This window comes from Salminus brasiliensis, chromosome 1, assembly GCF_030463535.1.
Source record: "Salminus brasiliensis chromosome 1, fSalBra1.hap2, whole genome shotgun sequence".
Taxonomy (NCBI): Eukaryota; Metazoa; Chordata; class Actinopteri; order Characiformes; family Bryconidae; genus Salminus; species Salminus brasiliensis.
This window is the reverse complement of record NC_132878.1, coordinates 17,540,771-17,554,600: the sequence shown is the minus strand read 5'-3', so window position 1 is coordinate 17,554,600 and position 13,830 is coordinate 17,540,771. Positions and strand designations below refer to the sequence as shown.

Below are 13,830 nucleotides of genomic sequence, written 5' to 3'. Positions count from 1 at the left end.
TGTAAAATGTCTTAGATACACACAAAAACAAATGTCCCATCATGCTGTGCTCATTTCAACAGTCAATGAAATGACTATATATGTGGGTAATTTCAAGATCTGCATCAGAGGAAAAAATGCACATTACTGTGCAAACTTATTGGCTTGCTATTCCTAATGCCACTAGAACAATACAAACGATGCTAAATATGAGAGAATGTAAGTGCAAATTATAGGATGTGTGTATTTATGGAGCATTTTAAGGGAGATTCCACATCCCAGTAGCTACCAAACCTGGCAGAACATTGAAGAACATATTTATGTTGTAATATATACCCATACAATTGACTTAACTAGAAGAAACACTCCTGGCTCCAGAAAGAACCTATCTTACCTATCTTCCTAATAGAGTTCTTCACACTCACACATCTCTATTGCAACTCTATTACTCTTTAGAAAGTGGTTCTTCTATAGCATCACTTAAAGAACCCTGTGTAGGATCTACCTTTCTACAAGTGTATCATGTTTCTTCTATACTTTTTACAGAGCTGATGGAAGAATCCACACACGTCTTATGCAATTTCAGTTATGTATTAAATGTAATTTGACAGCTGGATGGAAAGCTGGCTACTGACACCTACCACCTACTGACATCTACCACTCCAGAGTCTTTTGAAACCCCACCAGCTCCTTCAACCCCTCACGACAGAGAGCACCAGCTGCCTCCCCCAGAGCAATATTTCAGCAACCCAGGGGGTTGAGACTTTCTGACTCTATGCCCTTTTGCCTTCCAGTTACAACCAGTTTCCACTCAACCAGGGCAAGCTGGCCTATATCATCTCTCTCCTCTCTGGCCTCACTAGCCTTTGGTGACAGAAGTTTGGAAGCAGAAATTACTCATCTATTCCTACACTGATCTCTTCAGCCGGGAGATGAACATGCAGTTTGACCACCTTGTCAAAATGTCGGAAGGTAGCCAATGGATCAGTCATCTTTTGGATCTGTCAGAGGCACCTTAGGGTGGGTGAATGAGGATTGATTGGAGAACACGTAATGGAGCTGGAGGTCCTTATTGTTAACTCCATCAAGCTGACAACTGTCTAGAGACACCAAGGGCACCGGGGTCTCCAAAGTTCTAGAGTTATAAATTTAAAGGGTATGCTAGAATAATTTTTTTTTTTTGTCTAGGGCAGATCTTGAGAAAGATTTGGCCTTCCAAGCTGTGCTGGCTCTTTTGGGCTGGATTACTCTTGGGATCTTAAGAGTAATCCAGCCTAGAAGAGCCAGCAAAGCTTGGAAAACCATATCATCCTCAAGATCTGCCTAGGAGATGTTATATCTCTGAAGCTAAGCTACTAGATATCAGGAATCATCAGGATTCATCCAGGTTTGAAAGCCCTTCATTCCAAGTTCATAGGTCCCAACTTTTCTCTGCTGGAAGAATCAACATCCTCATAACTGTCATCTCCTGGTCTTTGTGGCTTCAGGTGCTGCAGATAGCTTTGAAGACCTCAAGCTATCCAGACAATTCAGCCAGACAAGTTTTTATTCACCAGCTTTGATTGCTGCCCCTTCACTGATTTGACCATGAGCATAAAATGTTTTTTGTTAAAAGGTCATCACAAATGAGAGAAGAAGCTGATCAGACATCTAGGCCAAGCATCAGGCTCAGAACTTACAGCAGGCTCACTGGGCCTTCTGTTTCAATCATCTTGACTTTCTTCTCGCTTGTAGACAAAATCAGATTGAGGACATTAGTCAGTGGCATTGTGATTGAACAACAGGTGGTATTTATTGAAAGAGCCTGTATGGTCTATAATGATCACAGGTGACCCAAGGGTAACTCTGCCTTGTCGACATGTTTCTGTTATGGCTGCGTGGGTTATTGGCAATCAGCGATACAGCACCTTTATTGCCGCTGTACAAGTACAATGAGATATTGTTCGCAGCAAACCTATGAATGCCTTTTAGTGAGAACAATCTTAAAGAAGCAATATCAAGAGGTTTACAAAAACAGGGCAGTAGTGTGACGAGTGTGCCAAGAGATAGGCATTCAATTTAATAAAAACGGACGGACGGGCGGACGGACGGAAGGACGGACGGACGGACGGACAGACAGATAGATAGATTGATAGATCGATAGATCGATAGATAGATAGATAGATAGATAGATAGATAGATAGGGTTCTTTGCATTGGTGTAAAACATTCTGTAAATGTGTCTATAGAACCTTTTAGAAAGTGGTTCTAATTAACATCCAAAAATGGAGTCAGTACTCTTTTCAGTATTATATACAGCTCTTCATGCTTATAGTGTGGCGGAAAGGTGGAGGAAGGGGTGTGTGTGGGGGGTGGGGAGGTAGATGGAGGAGGGAGAGTGAGATTTTCTATTAATAGGATAGTTTTCCACGACACCACCATCTATCCCCTTTCCCCTTTCAAAGAAGCAAAGCACAATACAGGATTGACGTGAGAGTGCTTGAGCCATCTAGTGTATATCACAAAACGTCAATTATGGATGACAGGTGGTCACAACCAGCTCTTAAAGCATGCACACATGCCATAGAGGAGCAGTAAATATTAAATAACATGGAAAAGGTTTACAGTCAGGTTATAAAGATTTTATTGTACCAATGTTCTAGAGGCTGTGCAGACAGACCTTAAGCAATGTCAAGTTTTCCTGTCCATCTACTAAGACACATTCTGCAAATGTTATTGAATGTACAAGGGTGCTTTTGTTTATATACAGTCATGTGCCTGTAAAATGTTAGCACATCACATGAAAACCTTTGTCTTTTTAACACATTTTAACATATGGACCATTACATTGACCTTGATTTTAACAATAGCGAGAGACAGAGGGAATATAACTAATCCAAAGAACAATTCAATCAGGTAAAGAAACCATTTAAACATTGTAATGATTCTTTGAGTTCTCATGATTCTGTAGTAACTGTAGTACAGGACCTAGATCAAATGTGTAATTTGATTTGTACATATGTTAAATCCCAGCACTCATTTCCCAATGACATATGGGCAACCCAGCCCTAAAAGCTACTAAACTCATGTACACAATGTATCTAGAGGTTCATATCATTAAAGCAGCACAATTATTTATGAGCATGGGAGTAACCAGTTAAGTAATTATTACCATTGTTTATGAACAATATGGGCCTAATTCTCCTATGACAGAGTGTAATGGGTTTCTCCAAGCAAGCGTTATGTACCTTTGAGATCCTTATAGTTTCCCACAAGCTATTCAGTTTCACCTGCTACACTCTGTGGGGCTGAGCTTATAAACGAGAAACGTGATTCAGTGCAAAATCAAAATGAAAAACAACACGTCCTCCAGTGGATTTGGAAAATTGTCCATCTGTTCCACAAATAGACTCAACATAAAGGAATTAATTTTGATGCTTGCAACTGGGTAAAGTTATTACAGTAAATAACAGAATGTTAAATCATTGAGCCTATACTATTAAAGCAGTTGCACATTTGCTCACTCAGCCAAATCTATATTTCTCTTTTTGGGAAACCATTGCAGAATGGAGAAATGTACTTAGTATTTTAACTAATCTGTGTCTACTAATCTACTGATCTGTGTAGTTTGGCTACCTTTTGCTCTACCCTTCTTGTAAAGCTGTATTATTGTGGCATATTGAGGCCTTCAGTCTAGATCTGTTACTCTGAAGAGATCAGTGTTCTTGCCAGATGAGTTTTTCTAATTATGTGACTTACTCAAGTCAAAATCTCCTGAAGGGGTGCCATAAAAAGGAGTCTGCCATTGTAAGGCTCCTGGAGGGAAAATTACTAGCCTTGATAAAAGTCTATGTCTATAAGTTATGTTAGCACAGAAAATACTACTATTGCGCATTGCTGTGAGAGCGGCACACTAGCGCGTCAGCATGGGTGCGTTCATCAGAGATCTAAATCAATTATGCTCTATTCTTGTGTCCATTTTCTAAGCCACTGAGCCATGCCACACATCTCTGACAGTTCTCCACAACCTACAGAGTAAGCAAGCAGAAGAGGACATGCCTGGGCAGAGAAAGAGCAATGATCCACCCGCCACAATCAAGAGCTATCAGCAGCCTGTTGTAGTGAGATGGAAGGCACGAATCTGAAACAGCTACAACCTCGACCCAGCTGCAAAGGTACTTTAAAAGCTGCCACTGAACTCAGACGTGTAAGTTGCATCTCTATAATGTGAATGTACTGTATGTTACAGATTATGATATATAGACAAGACATCTCAGAAAAGATAAGGGAGAATGTAGCATGTCTGTATGGCGACTGATAGTGAGTTCAATTCATTCATCATTTCTATATCTGATTTACTCAGGTGCAGAAGCAACTTGAGATAGCAAACTCTGAGATAGTGAATTGTTTGCTAGCATGATAAGGATCGCTGCTTCATTCTGTGAAACCCTAAAACCCATTTCCTATTTGATATAAAGGAACGATGCTGGGCAAAAGTCTTGGGTGGCCATAAAAAGTTATTTAATACCATATATTAAAAACAGCAAATATTTAAAATAAAATTCACAACATCCTATAGGCAGCACCACTCCAAGACAATTGCCCTATCCATTCAAATCAACTCATTTTAGTAGCATTAGCATACATTTTTTGCCATACTTTCTTATACATGCAACAGTGTAGTAAAACAATGTGTATATCTGAACAACACACACTAGCCAGCTCCATGCATTCAGGGATTTCTACACTACACATATAGTGCAAATGCATCTCATTATTACTCCAATAACCTGGTTTCCAATACAGTACTTTTATTTCCAATACAGTACTTTTACAGTGCACCCTGCTCAAAAATAGTTCTACATTGTACTGAAAAAGGGTATTTGCTAAGAATAGTGAAATTCTTTCTGAAGTGCTTTCTAGTGCTTGTATATGAAGAACTATTATACCAGGCAAAGAACCAGTTTCAGCTGTCCACATGATTTTTAGATTCTTTGACTAGTCATAAATCTGTAATAAAACACTGCCTTTATTACAGAACCCCCCTTTGATGAACAAGTTGACCAGATGAAATCTCTTATCTGATCTGACACTTCCCTATAGATTTGGAATGTGATTTTATGTGCTTTAATGTGATGATTTTAAATACTTAAATTGTTCAGTAATTAGGACAGCACAGGCCGTCACCATTCTCCATTATATTCTTATGTGCATGTCTGAGTTATATATTGATGGGAGTCCTGCAAGACTCACCATTATATCTTGCCTTGTGGGAATCTTTTTTAATGGCGTGCACAGGCAGCAGGCTGTGGGCAGCTAACCAGCCCGGTGCTGGCAACAGCAGGACAACACAAACATGCAGAGAAATCTAGCAAACCTAATGAACTGCCTAAATGAAATGATGTCAATCACTCGCACACTGTTTTTTAGGGTTCTTGTAAAGGCAATAGGTTTTTAGGGTTCTATATTAAACCATTTAGGAATTCAAATTCTTTTCCTGGTTAAATGGTTCTTCGAATACAAGGACAATTCCCTCTTGCTTAAACAAATGGTTCTTTGTAGGCCTATATGGGCTCATCAGGCCTAAACACAGGTTTGGTTGTTGACTTCTCTGTGAATTCCAGTCACTGTATGTATTTGTTCAGTTCCACCAGCAGCTCACCTGAGTTACTGTAATGAAGGATACCAGTTTAGATACTAGGTAAACTAGGTACTAGATCATAACTGTAAATAATGGCCCTTTATCCTTTATTTTATTCCAGACAAAAACACTTATTGCCCAGCTATATGTAAACTATTATTGAACTATTATTAATGCACCCTGAAATCCTCCTAAAAAAGTCAAGTTTGTTTCAACTGCAGTGTCAATGTTCAGTCCAAACATTAGCCTTTAAAATAAGCCTTTTTAATATATTGGTTAATTAACTAAGCAGGCGTACATGTATCAAGACTTGCATGTGCGACCAAATATGTTTGAAAACATTATAGAAAAGATCATTACTTCCACATCAGCATGTCACCAGACAATCTACTGTCAGTAAAAAAATATACATGTAATTCTTGTTTATGAATAAGCATGGCATTAAGAGTACTTACTTATGGTGAAGTATTTCTGGAAAGAGTAAAACATACATGCATAATAGGGACAGTAATGTAGCCACTAGGAAAGAACTGCACTTAGAATGACCACCCTACATTATCAGTTTCTCTGGTTTTGCTGTTTATAGGCAATGTGTTTTAGGGAAATTAACATGTGCATTGTATTTCATAAACCATGGACAGCATTTTCCCTAAATTACAAATAAAATATTTCTATTTAGAGCATTTATTTGCAGAAATGCAAAGAAAGTATTATAATAATTATAATGCACAACAGTACAACACAGTACTAATATTTCTATATGTCTTGGGAGGCTCTCCACTAGTCTTTCACATTGCTGTTGGGTGACTTTATGCCATTCATAGTTTGCAAATTCAGATAACTCAGCTTTCTTTGATGAGCCTGGAATATAATGGCTGCCATACATGTAGAGATGCTAATTTAAGAAAAAAAGCTGTATATATATATATATATATATATATATATATATATATATATATATATACATATGTGGAATAATCCTGGAACAATATTTGCTTCATAAATAAATAACTTCACATTTAAAAAGTGTAAAAGTGTAAAATCAAGTGTAAATTGCTGCCCTTTCAAATATAGAAGATACAGGTGATCACCAGGTGAGAAGTTCTTATCAGTTTTGTAATCAAAATGACACTCACCTGTTTTCTCTTTGATCTCACAGAGCACACTGAACAGAGCTGGCTTCATTCTGTGACAGTTGAGGCCATGTTTCCTTTTGATAAAAAAAACAGTAAAATTGATTAGACTAAAATGTCAGTATTCGGACAGGGGTTTAGCAGTACAGTGGGCAGTACAGTGGGCAGCACAAGTTTTCTTTCTATGCTGACCAGGTGACAGTAGATCGCATTGCATTCCTTACAGAAGCTGCGTGTAACCCAAACAACACAGTGAATTTAGGGTATTTCATGTAGGCTTGTGTACATTGTTTGTACACTACTTATTGTAGTCTGCATTACACTACAGACACCACTACAAAACCCCCTGAGCAGTGCACTATATAGTGAATAGGACACAGGTTTATTTAAGCCACCAGTAAGTCAACATATCATCACTGTCATGCAAACATCCTGTATCTCCCTTTTTGCCTTTTTTTTTTAACTTTTTGACATCACTGAAATCTGGCAGTCAATTTTTACATTGTGTCAAAAAAACAATAGAAATGCGGCAAAATGACTAATAACATATAATAAAATCTTTTTACACTCTGATTTTACACAATCGTTTTGACTCTTGATTTCACTATTGCAAAGGTTTTTGTATGATGACAATATTGAGTGTAATGAGTGACAATATTTATAACATAAAAAACTGCATGTGATATTTAGAGGCATTGCGTGAACAGTGTACTGTGTACAAAAAATGTGCACAGTGTTCCCCTCAGGTGTTCATATTTTGCTTCTATAGTTCTTAAACTGGAGCTGTGAGGCTAATGTAGCTAACAAACACTAAAGTCAACATTTTCATTCAAATCATTTGAATAACCATATGCCCACAAAGCTCTGGATAACTGTATAATGTACATTTTTCTCTTTTAAGACAAGAGTTCTTCAAGAGTACTTTAGTAAATGCATGGTTATGTATAGAGCCCTGGCACCTTAAAGAACCATTAAAATTTATACCACTTAAAAGATTCTCTGTAATGGTTCTTCTATATGTTTGGGAAGCTGCTGTAGATGGTTCTTCTATATGGTTGGGAAGCTGCTGTAGATGGTTCTTCTATATGGTTGGGAAGCTGCTGTAGATGGTTCTTTTTTAATGCTAAGTTCACACCACACGATTTTATCCCTGACATTAGTCAACTGTTTTTAGCGATTGGCCAACAAAGCCTTCACATCAGAGGCAAATTGGCGTTTGATGAGCGCTGGCTCAGTTGCTATTTGTGAACAGTTCAAAAATGATATCTGTGAACTTGCCGAGAGCTGATGTTTCACAAACGCCCAAAAGATACAGAATCCAGCAGGTTAAATATCAGGACCTGCTGGCAAATCCAAATCCAGTAGTGTGAAAAGTGTGAGTGTGGCTAAGAGCTACAGCCAATAAGTGTGTAAGATGCAGTGTAATGGGAAACCCAGAGGGAGGAGGTGTACAAAAAAGAGGTTCTGATGGTGGTAAAAAAAAAAAAAAAAGAGGTTCTGTTAGAGTTACAATGGAATTGCCATGAAACATCCTTTTGGCTCTTTTTGGGTAAGAGTCTATCTAGCTAAAAATCCAGCTTTTGCTTGTAGCTGGTTTCAAAAGGTCTACGCTGGTCCCTGACAGTCAAAGCTACTTATAATATATATATATATATATATATATATATATATATATATATATATATATATATATATATATATATATATTTTGAGTAAGGAATTTTTCAACTAGTATATATATATATATATATATATATATATATATATATATATATATATATATGCTGACCAATTCAGCTCTTTCTCTTCTCTGTTTTTAAAGTTTGATGGACTAGCTGGTCAATCTCCAAGCTGGTCATGAAGCTGGTGTGTTCTGGTGGGCCAGCTTTCTAATGCTGGTGGTCATGCTGGTCAGCCAGCTAAGTTGGCTGGGCTGATTTATTTTTTTTTCAGCAGGGTTATCATCACCAGCCTGAACAGTACTGAGTGTGAATGGATTTGTTTACATACTGAATTATGCAGAAAATGTCAAATAAATGGTGGAGCTCTCCTATAAATATCGACATTCAGTGATACCGCGATATATTTGAAAGACATTGAGATACTGAACAGGGGGCAGTAGAATCGCCCAGCACTAGAATAGGATGGAGCGTAAAGAACTAACTTTGCTTGCGCTTCGTCCAGGCTTTGGTCCGTGATGGCCATGATTTGGTGGAGGATGTCTCCGATGTCCTGCTTTCTCGCATCTTCCTCCGCGCCCTCGTGCTCGTGCGAAGGCACGAGAGCCATGCCCCCGTGCACCGCGCGGCTCAGGGTCACGCCGCCGAGCGACTGCATGATGTGGGTTTGCTCGTCCATGCTGTGCCGCAGCACAATCAATGCGCTCTTCACGTGCACCCCGAAACGCGGCCGGTCGACGTGTCAACCGGGCAGCATTGATGCAAAATAGATGTCCGAACAGACGCTGACCAGAAGGATTTATGATGGGAAGCTGATAAAGAGAAACGTCCAGTGCGTGCACGATTCTCCAAAGCTGCTTCTCGTCTATCCAGCGACTTGTTCGGGGCGCGTGGAAAAGAGCATCCACCCAGGCTATATTCAGATACCTTTCAGTAGTTCTCTTGACTGTTAGTCGACCCCTGACACGACCCCCTAAACTTTCTCCGTTTCTTCGTTTGGTTCAGGTCACCGCTCCTTCCAATTACCTGGTGAGGAATTTATCCTTTGGTCAGTTCCTCTCAAACAGGTCCAGATGCAACTCTCCACAAAACTTAAGCAAAGAAATCCATCCTTAGATCCACCTCTGAGCCATAAAGCATCCTAAAATCTTTCCAGCTCAAGTGGAAGAAGGAATGGTTATGGAGAGCAGACGCTTCTCCAGTTCCATAGGCAGGAAGACCGCTGGACACAGGCTGTAAATGACCACTGCTGTAAATATCTGCAGATAGAAAGCTGCGTGGGCTCGGTGGTGAAGACCCTGATATCACTGTTGCGCGATCTGCGCGGTCTGTCTCTCTGAGCTGGTAGATAGACGAAAAAGGGCTCCGCCCCCTCGTGGCTGTAGGTTCTACCCATTCCAGCTCCTAAAACCAACACCAGCATGAAATAAAACTGACCAACAGCAGAGGAAGCCTCCTGGAATTACGGCTACTATCCGAAACAATATGTTCAAATGTTTATGGACACTCTATCTAATGAAGCTGGCACTGATGTGCAAATACAGAGCTTGTCTAGTCCCTGTAGAAAAGCACTGTCAATATTGGGGCCAGACGTGTGCTTGGTATGAGGCCCCCCAGCACTGAACAGCGGAGCAGTGGAACTGTGTTCTCTGGATTGATGGTTGATGCTCCATCCAGTACTTTTGGGATGAGTTGGGGAGTTGGGGGTTGACCCAGATTCTGACCTCACTAACGCTCTTGTCGTTGAATGCAATCCAATCCTCCCAGCAGTTCTTCACAATCTAGTACAAAGCCTTCCCTGGACAGTAGAGACAATTACTCCAACAAAAGCAGGACACTTTTTTTCATACCCTTGATTTTGGAAGAAAGGTTGAAGGAGCAGGGTCACAGTATAGTGTGTGTTATCCTAAAGGGTTAAAAGTTTAGGAAGGCAAATTGTTCATTTTTTAAAATGTGACCCACATTGTAATGCAAATTGTATTAGTCTAAGACTGGAGTGTGATTAGTTAGTCACATCAGTGAGACGAAATTTTGATCAAAATGAGAAAATGAGCTGAACAGTAAAAAAAAAAAGGTCTCCAACTGATTTCAAACAGGAGATAAGTATCTTGGAGCAGGAAATCAGATTAAGAGAAGATTCTCATTTAGAATCGTTCTTTCCGCTGGGAATATCTACAGTCTTAAACAGTGTAAATGAACTCTCCAGAATTTGGCGCAGAAGAACACAGCAGTAGTTTACAGCATTAACAGCATCAAAACTGCAGAAATGAACTTTCCACTGTGTCAAACCACAATGTGGCGTTGAGAGCTTGGGCATGGAGTGATATTCCCACCTTTTTTATCTGAGTAGCTCTTCAGCAGGCTATTATTTTTTTACAAGGTCCACTAGGTCCAGTAGATCCAGTAGATCACACAACACATGAAGCAAAGGATGATAGCTACAGTAACATGTGCTGTGAGTTCCTGAAAGAGCGTGGGGGGGCACATGTGTACTGAGCATGGGGGGGTATGCTTGAGTAATTGCACTTCTTTACTCAATTTCAGTATTACTTTTGGAAGGCTGGTACTTTACTTGAGTATTCCTGAAACTAAATACTTGTACTTTTACTCAATTACCATTTCCAGCAGAAATAATTACTCTTTACTGATGACTGTAACCCTTGCATTTTAATTCAAAGTCTCAGTTCATCTTAAAGACCAGGAGATATTCTTATTTCTCTGGGATTTCTATACATTTTAATATATTGTTTCTATTAAAGCACCGAAACAAAATCCAATTAGTTTAAAAATCCAACCACACTGTTTACAAAACGGCTCATTTAGCATTGCGTAATCCTTCAGACACCACGCCAGAAAAGATATATAATATCTTCCAACTTGTGCTTCTGGGCCAATGTAGTGTTAGGAGTCTTGCCCAAGGACTCTTATTTGGTGTAGCGCAGCACAGTCACTCAGACCGGGATTCGAACCCCCAGTCTCCCATATGGTGTGGTAGCTCACTGGCAGGTAGTCAAGTCAAGTCAAGTCAGATTTATTTGTATAGCGCTTTTTACAACTGTTGTCGTCACAAAGCAGCTTTACATAATTACTACTTAATAAAGGACAGAGACAGAGAAGAAAGAAAAAATAACATGAAGGATCAAAGACCCCCCGTGAGCAAGCCAACGGCGACAGTGGCAAGGAAAAACTCCCTCAGAGCTGGAGGAAGAAACCTTGGGAAGAACCAAGACTCACAAGGGGGACCCGACCCGTCCTCCTCTGGTCAGAACTATTTAAACATTAATGATAAAAATGACCAAACCAGGTATAACAGAAAGTTAATAGTGGTAGTGGTAGTGGTGTTATCTGTTGTACCAAACCAACCACTTCTGTTGGTTCCTATAGATCAAACCGCATGGAAATCCAGCCCACCTGTTTCATTCCAATAACTGCCTTGAGAAGTGCCAGATGAATTGAATGAGTGTGTTATGTTTGGATTGGGCGTAAAACGTGGTGAGGGTAGCTCCTCTGGAGGAGGTCTGGTGACTACTGCTACATTGAAAACTATATGATCACATAAAGTAGCCTTGGGCAGCTTAGGGCAAGAAGGCCTTCAAAACCTGTACATCAAATCAGAAAGCTGTATAGAAGCCCAGCATTCCTGATCAGACGAAATGTCTGAAATCTGTGGGAGTAGTATATTTAATGAATAATTCATTCAATTGTTGAATAAGTAAAATTAATGTGTTCTTTTATTATTATGAAGTGGAATCATTAAGATATTTGATGTCTTTCAAAAGTATTGTTCGTGGCTGTAGGTTCTACCCATTCCAGCTCCTAAATCCAACAACAGCATGAAATAAAACTGACCAACAGCAGAGGAAGCCTCCTGGAAATAAGGCTACTAAACAAAACAATATGTCCAAATGTTTATGGACACTCTATCTAATGAAGCTGGCACTGATGTGCAAATACAGAGCTTGTCTAGTCCCCGTGGAGAAGCACTGTCAATAGAATAAACTATCTGGGGCCAGACGTGTGCTTGGTATGAGACCCCCCAGCACTGAAATTATTTATTTTATATATTTACATAGACCTGTTAGTCTTTTACGAATAACCTGACCCATCCTAAAATATCACAGTTTCTTTTGTAATCCATCTGATTATGCAAGGGAATGTTTTGGCTTACAGCAACAGCACCACCTGCTGTCCACACAGCTGCTGTACAGCTTAGACCACTTTATGGTGTAACCAGGGCCCACTTTGGTAAGCAAAATAAAAACTTACTTTGGATTCACTATATCATTATAGTTATATTACTACTATCAATGTTTTAATTCCACCTGTATTTAAAGTTTCCACTCAAACTTTGGTGTTGGAAATGAAAGCTTCATTGTAAGATCCGACTAACCTGGATTTTCAGCGACTTTTGAACTTTTTATTAGTAAGGATCCGTTGACAAGGACAGGAGGGCGTCTTGATGTCAGATGGGTGGCATTATTGTTAGCAACAGTTTATTTCTATAATGTTTTAGTTTGATTTTAATACCATTACTCAGAAACAAGTAATAATAAAACTGTCAAAAATGTAATTAAATTAAATCATTATAGGAAGCATTGTATGATTTAAAGTAATGTACATGTGCAATGATATTATAATATGACCTTTTATCATAACAATACATGACAAATTACATAATCTCTTTACTAGTAGGTCACAACTGTCACCCTCTAATGGTGTTATTGTTGCACTGGACTCAAGTAATGTTGAAAACTGGAAAATACCAATGTTCCCATTCAAACAGCCAACAAAGAAAATAAATAAAAAAAACTGAAGATTTACATGATTACCAAGTTTATGAGACGTGACTTAAAGCTTTCAGTACAACACAGTCTTTCCCCTTTTTTACCTGTGAAAAATGGTTAACCTGGCTGTGAAAATATATATATATATATAATATATACATTTATTATATAATGCATTTATATGAATTACAATTGACCTTTTTCTTTTAAAATAATTGGGAATCAACTTTTAAATAAGTCATTATTTCATTTTCATTTATTTATTTTTATTACCTCCATCTCTCAGTATTATTAAAATAAAGATCAAATATGTCTGAATGTTTCAGACATCAATGAATCCTTTTACTTTTACTCAATTACCATTTCCAATAGACAAGCTATAAAAAATACTTGTAAGTTTATCTTTAAGACCAGGTGATATTTCTTCTTTCTCTTGAATTTCTATGCATTTTAATGTATTGTTTCTACAAATATTTTTACAAATATGCCTTAGAATAATTGGTATTTAACTTTTATTTAAGTTATTTAAGTTTTATTACCTGTATATGTTCAAACAAAGGATGTCCTATCTTCTTCACATGATTGTGTGTGTGTATATATATATATATATATATATATATGGCATCAGTAAATAGC

General features: G+C 38.5%; 1 protein-coding gene across 2 annotated transcripts in view; it reads right to left on the bottom strand.

Moving 5' to 3' along the window:
- Positions 1–9,719, bottom strand: part of pbx3a (pre-B-cell leukemia homeobox 3a) — a 58,651-nt gene extending 48,932 nt beyond the window's left edge. For both annotated transcript variants that reach the window (XM_072673708.1, XM_072673715.1), the window contains exons 1-2: positions 8,896–9,719; positions 6,735–6,808 (exon numbers count right to left, since the gene is read on the bottom strand). In XM_072673708.1, the coding sequence (XP_072529809.1) occupies positions 6,735–6,808; positions 8,896–9,089 (268 nt within the window). In that variant the 5' untranslated portion in view covers positions 9,090–9,719. The remainder of the gene's footprint in view (positions 1–6,734; positions 6,809–8,895) is intronic.
- Positions 9,720–13,830: the final 4,111 nt, after the last annotated feature.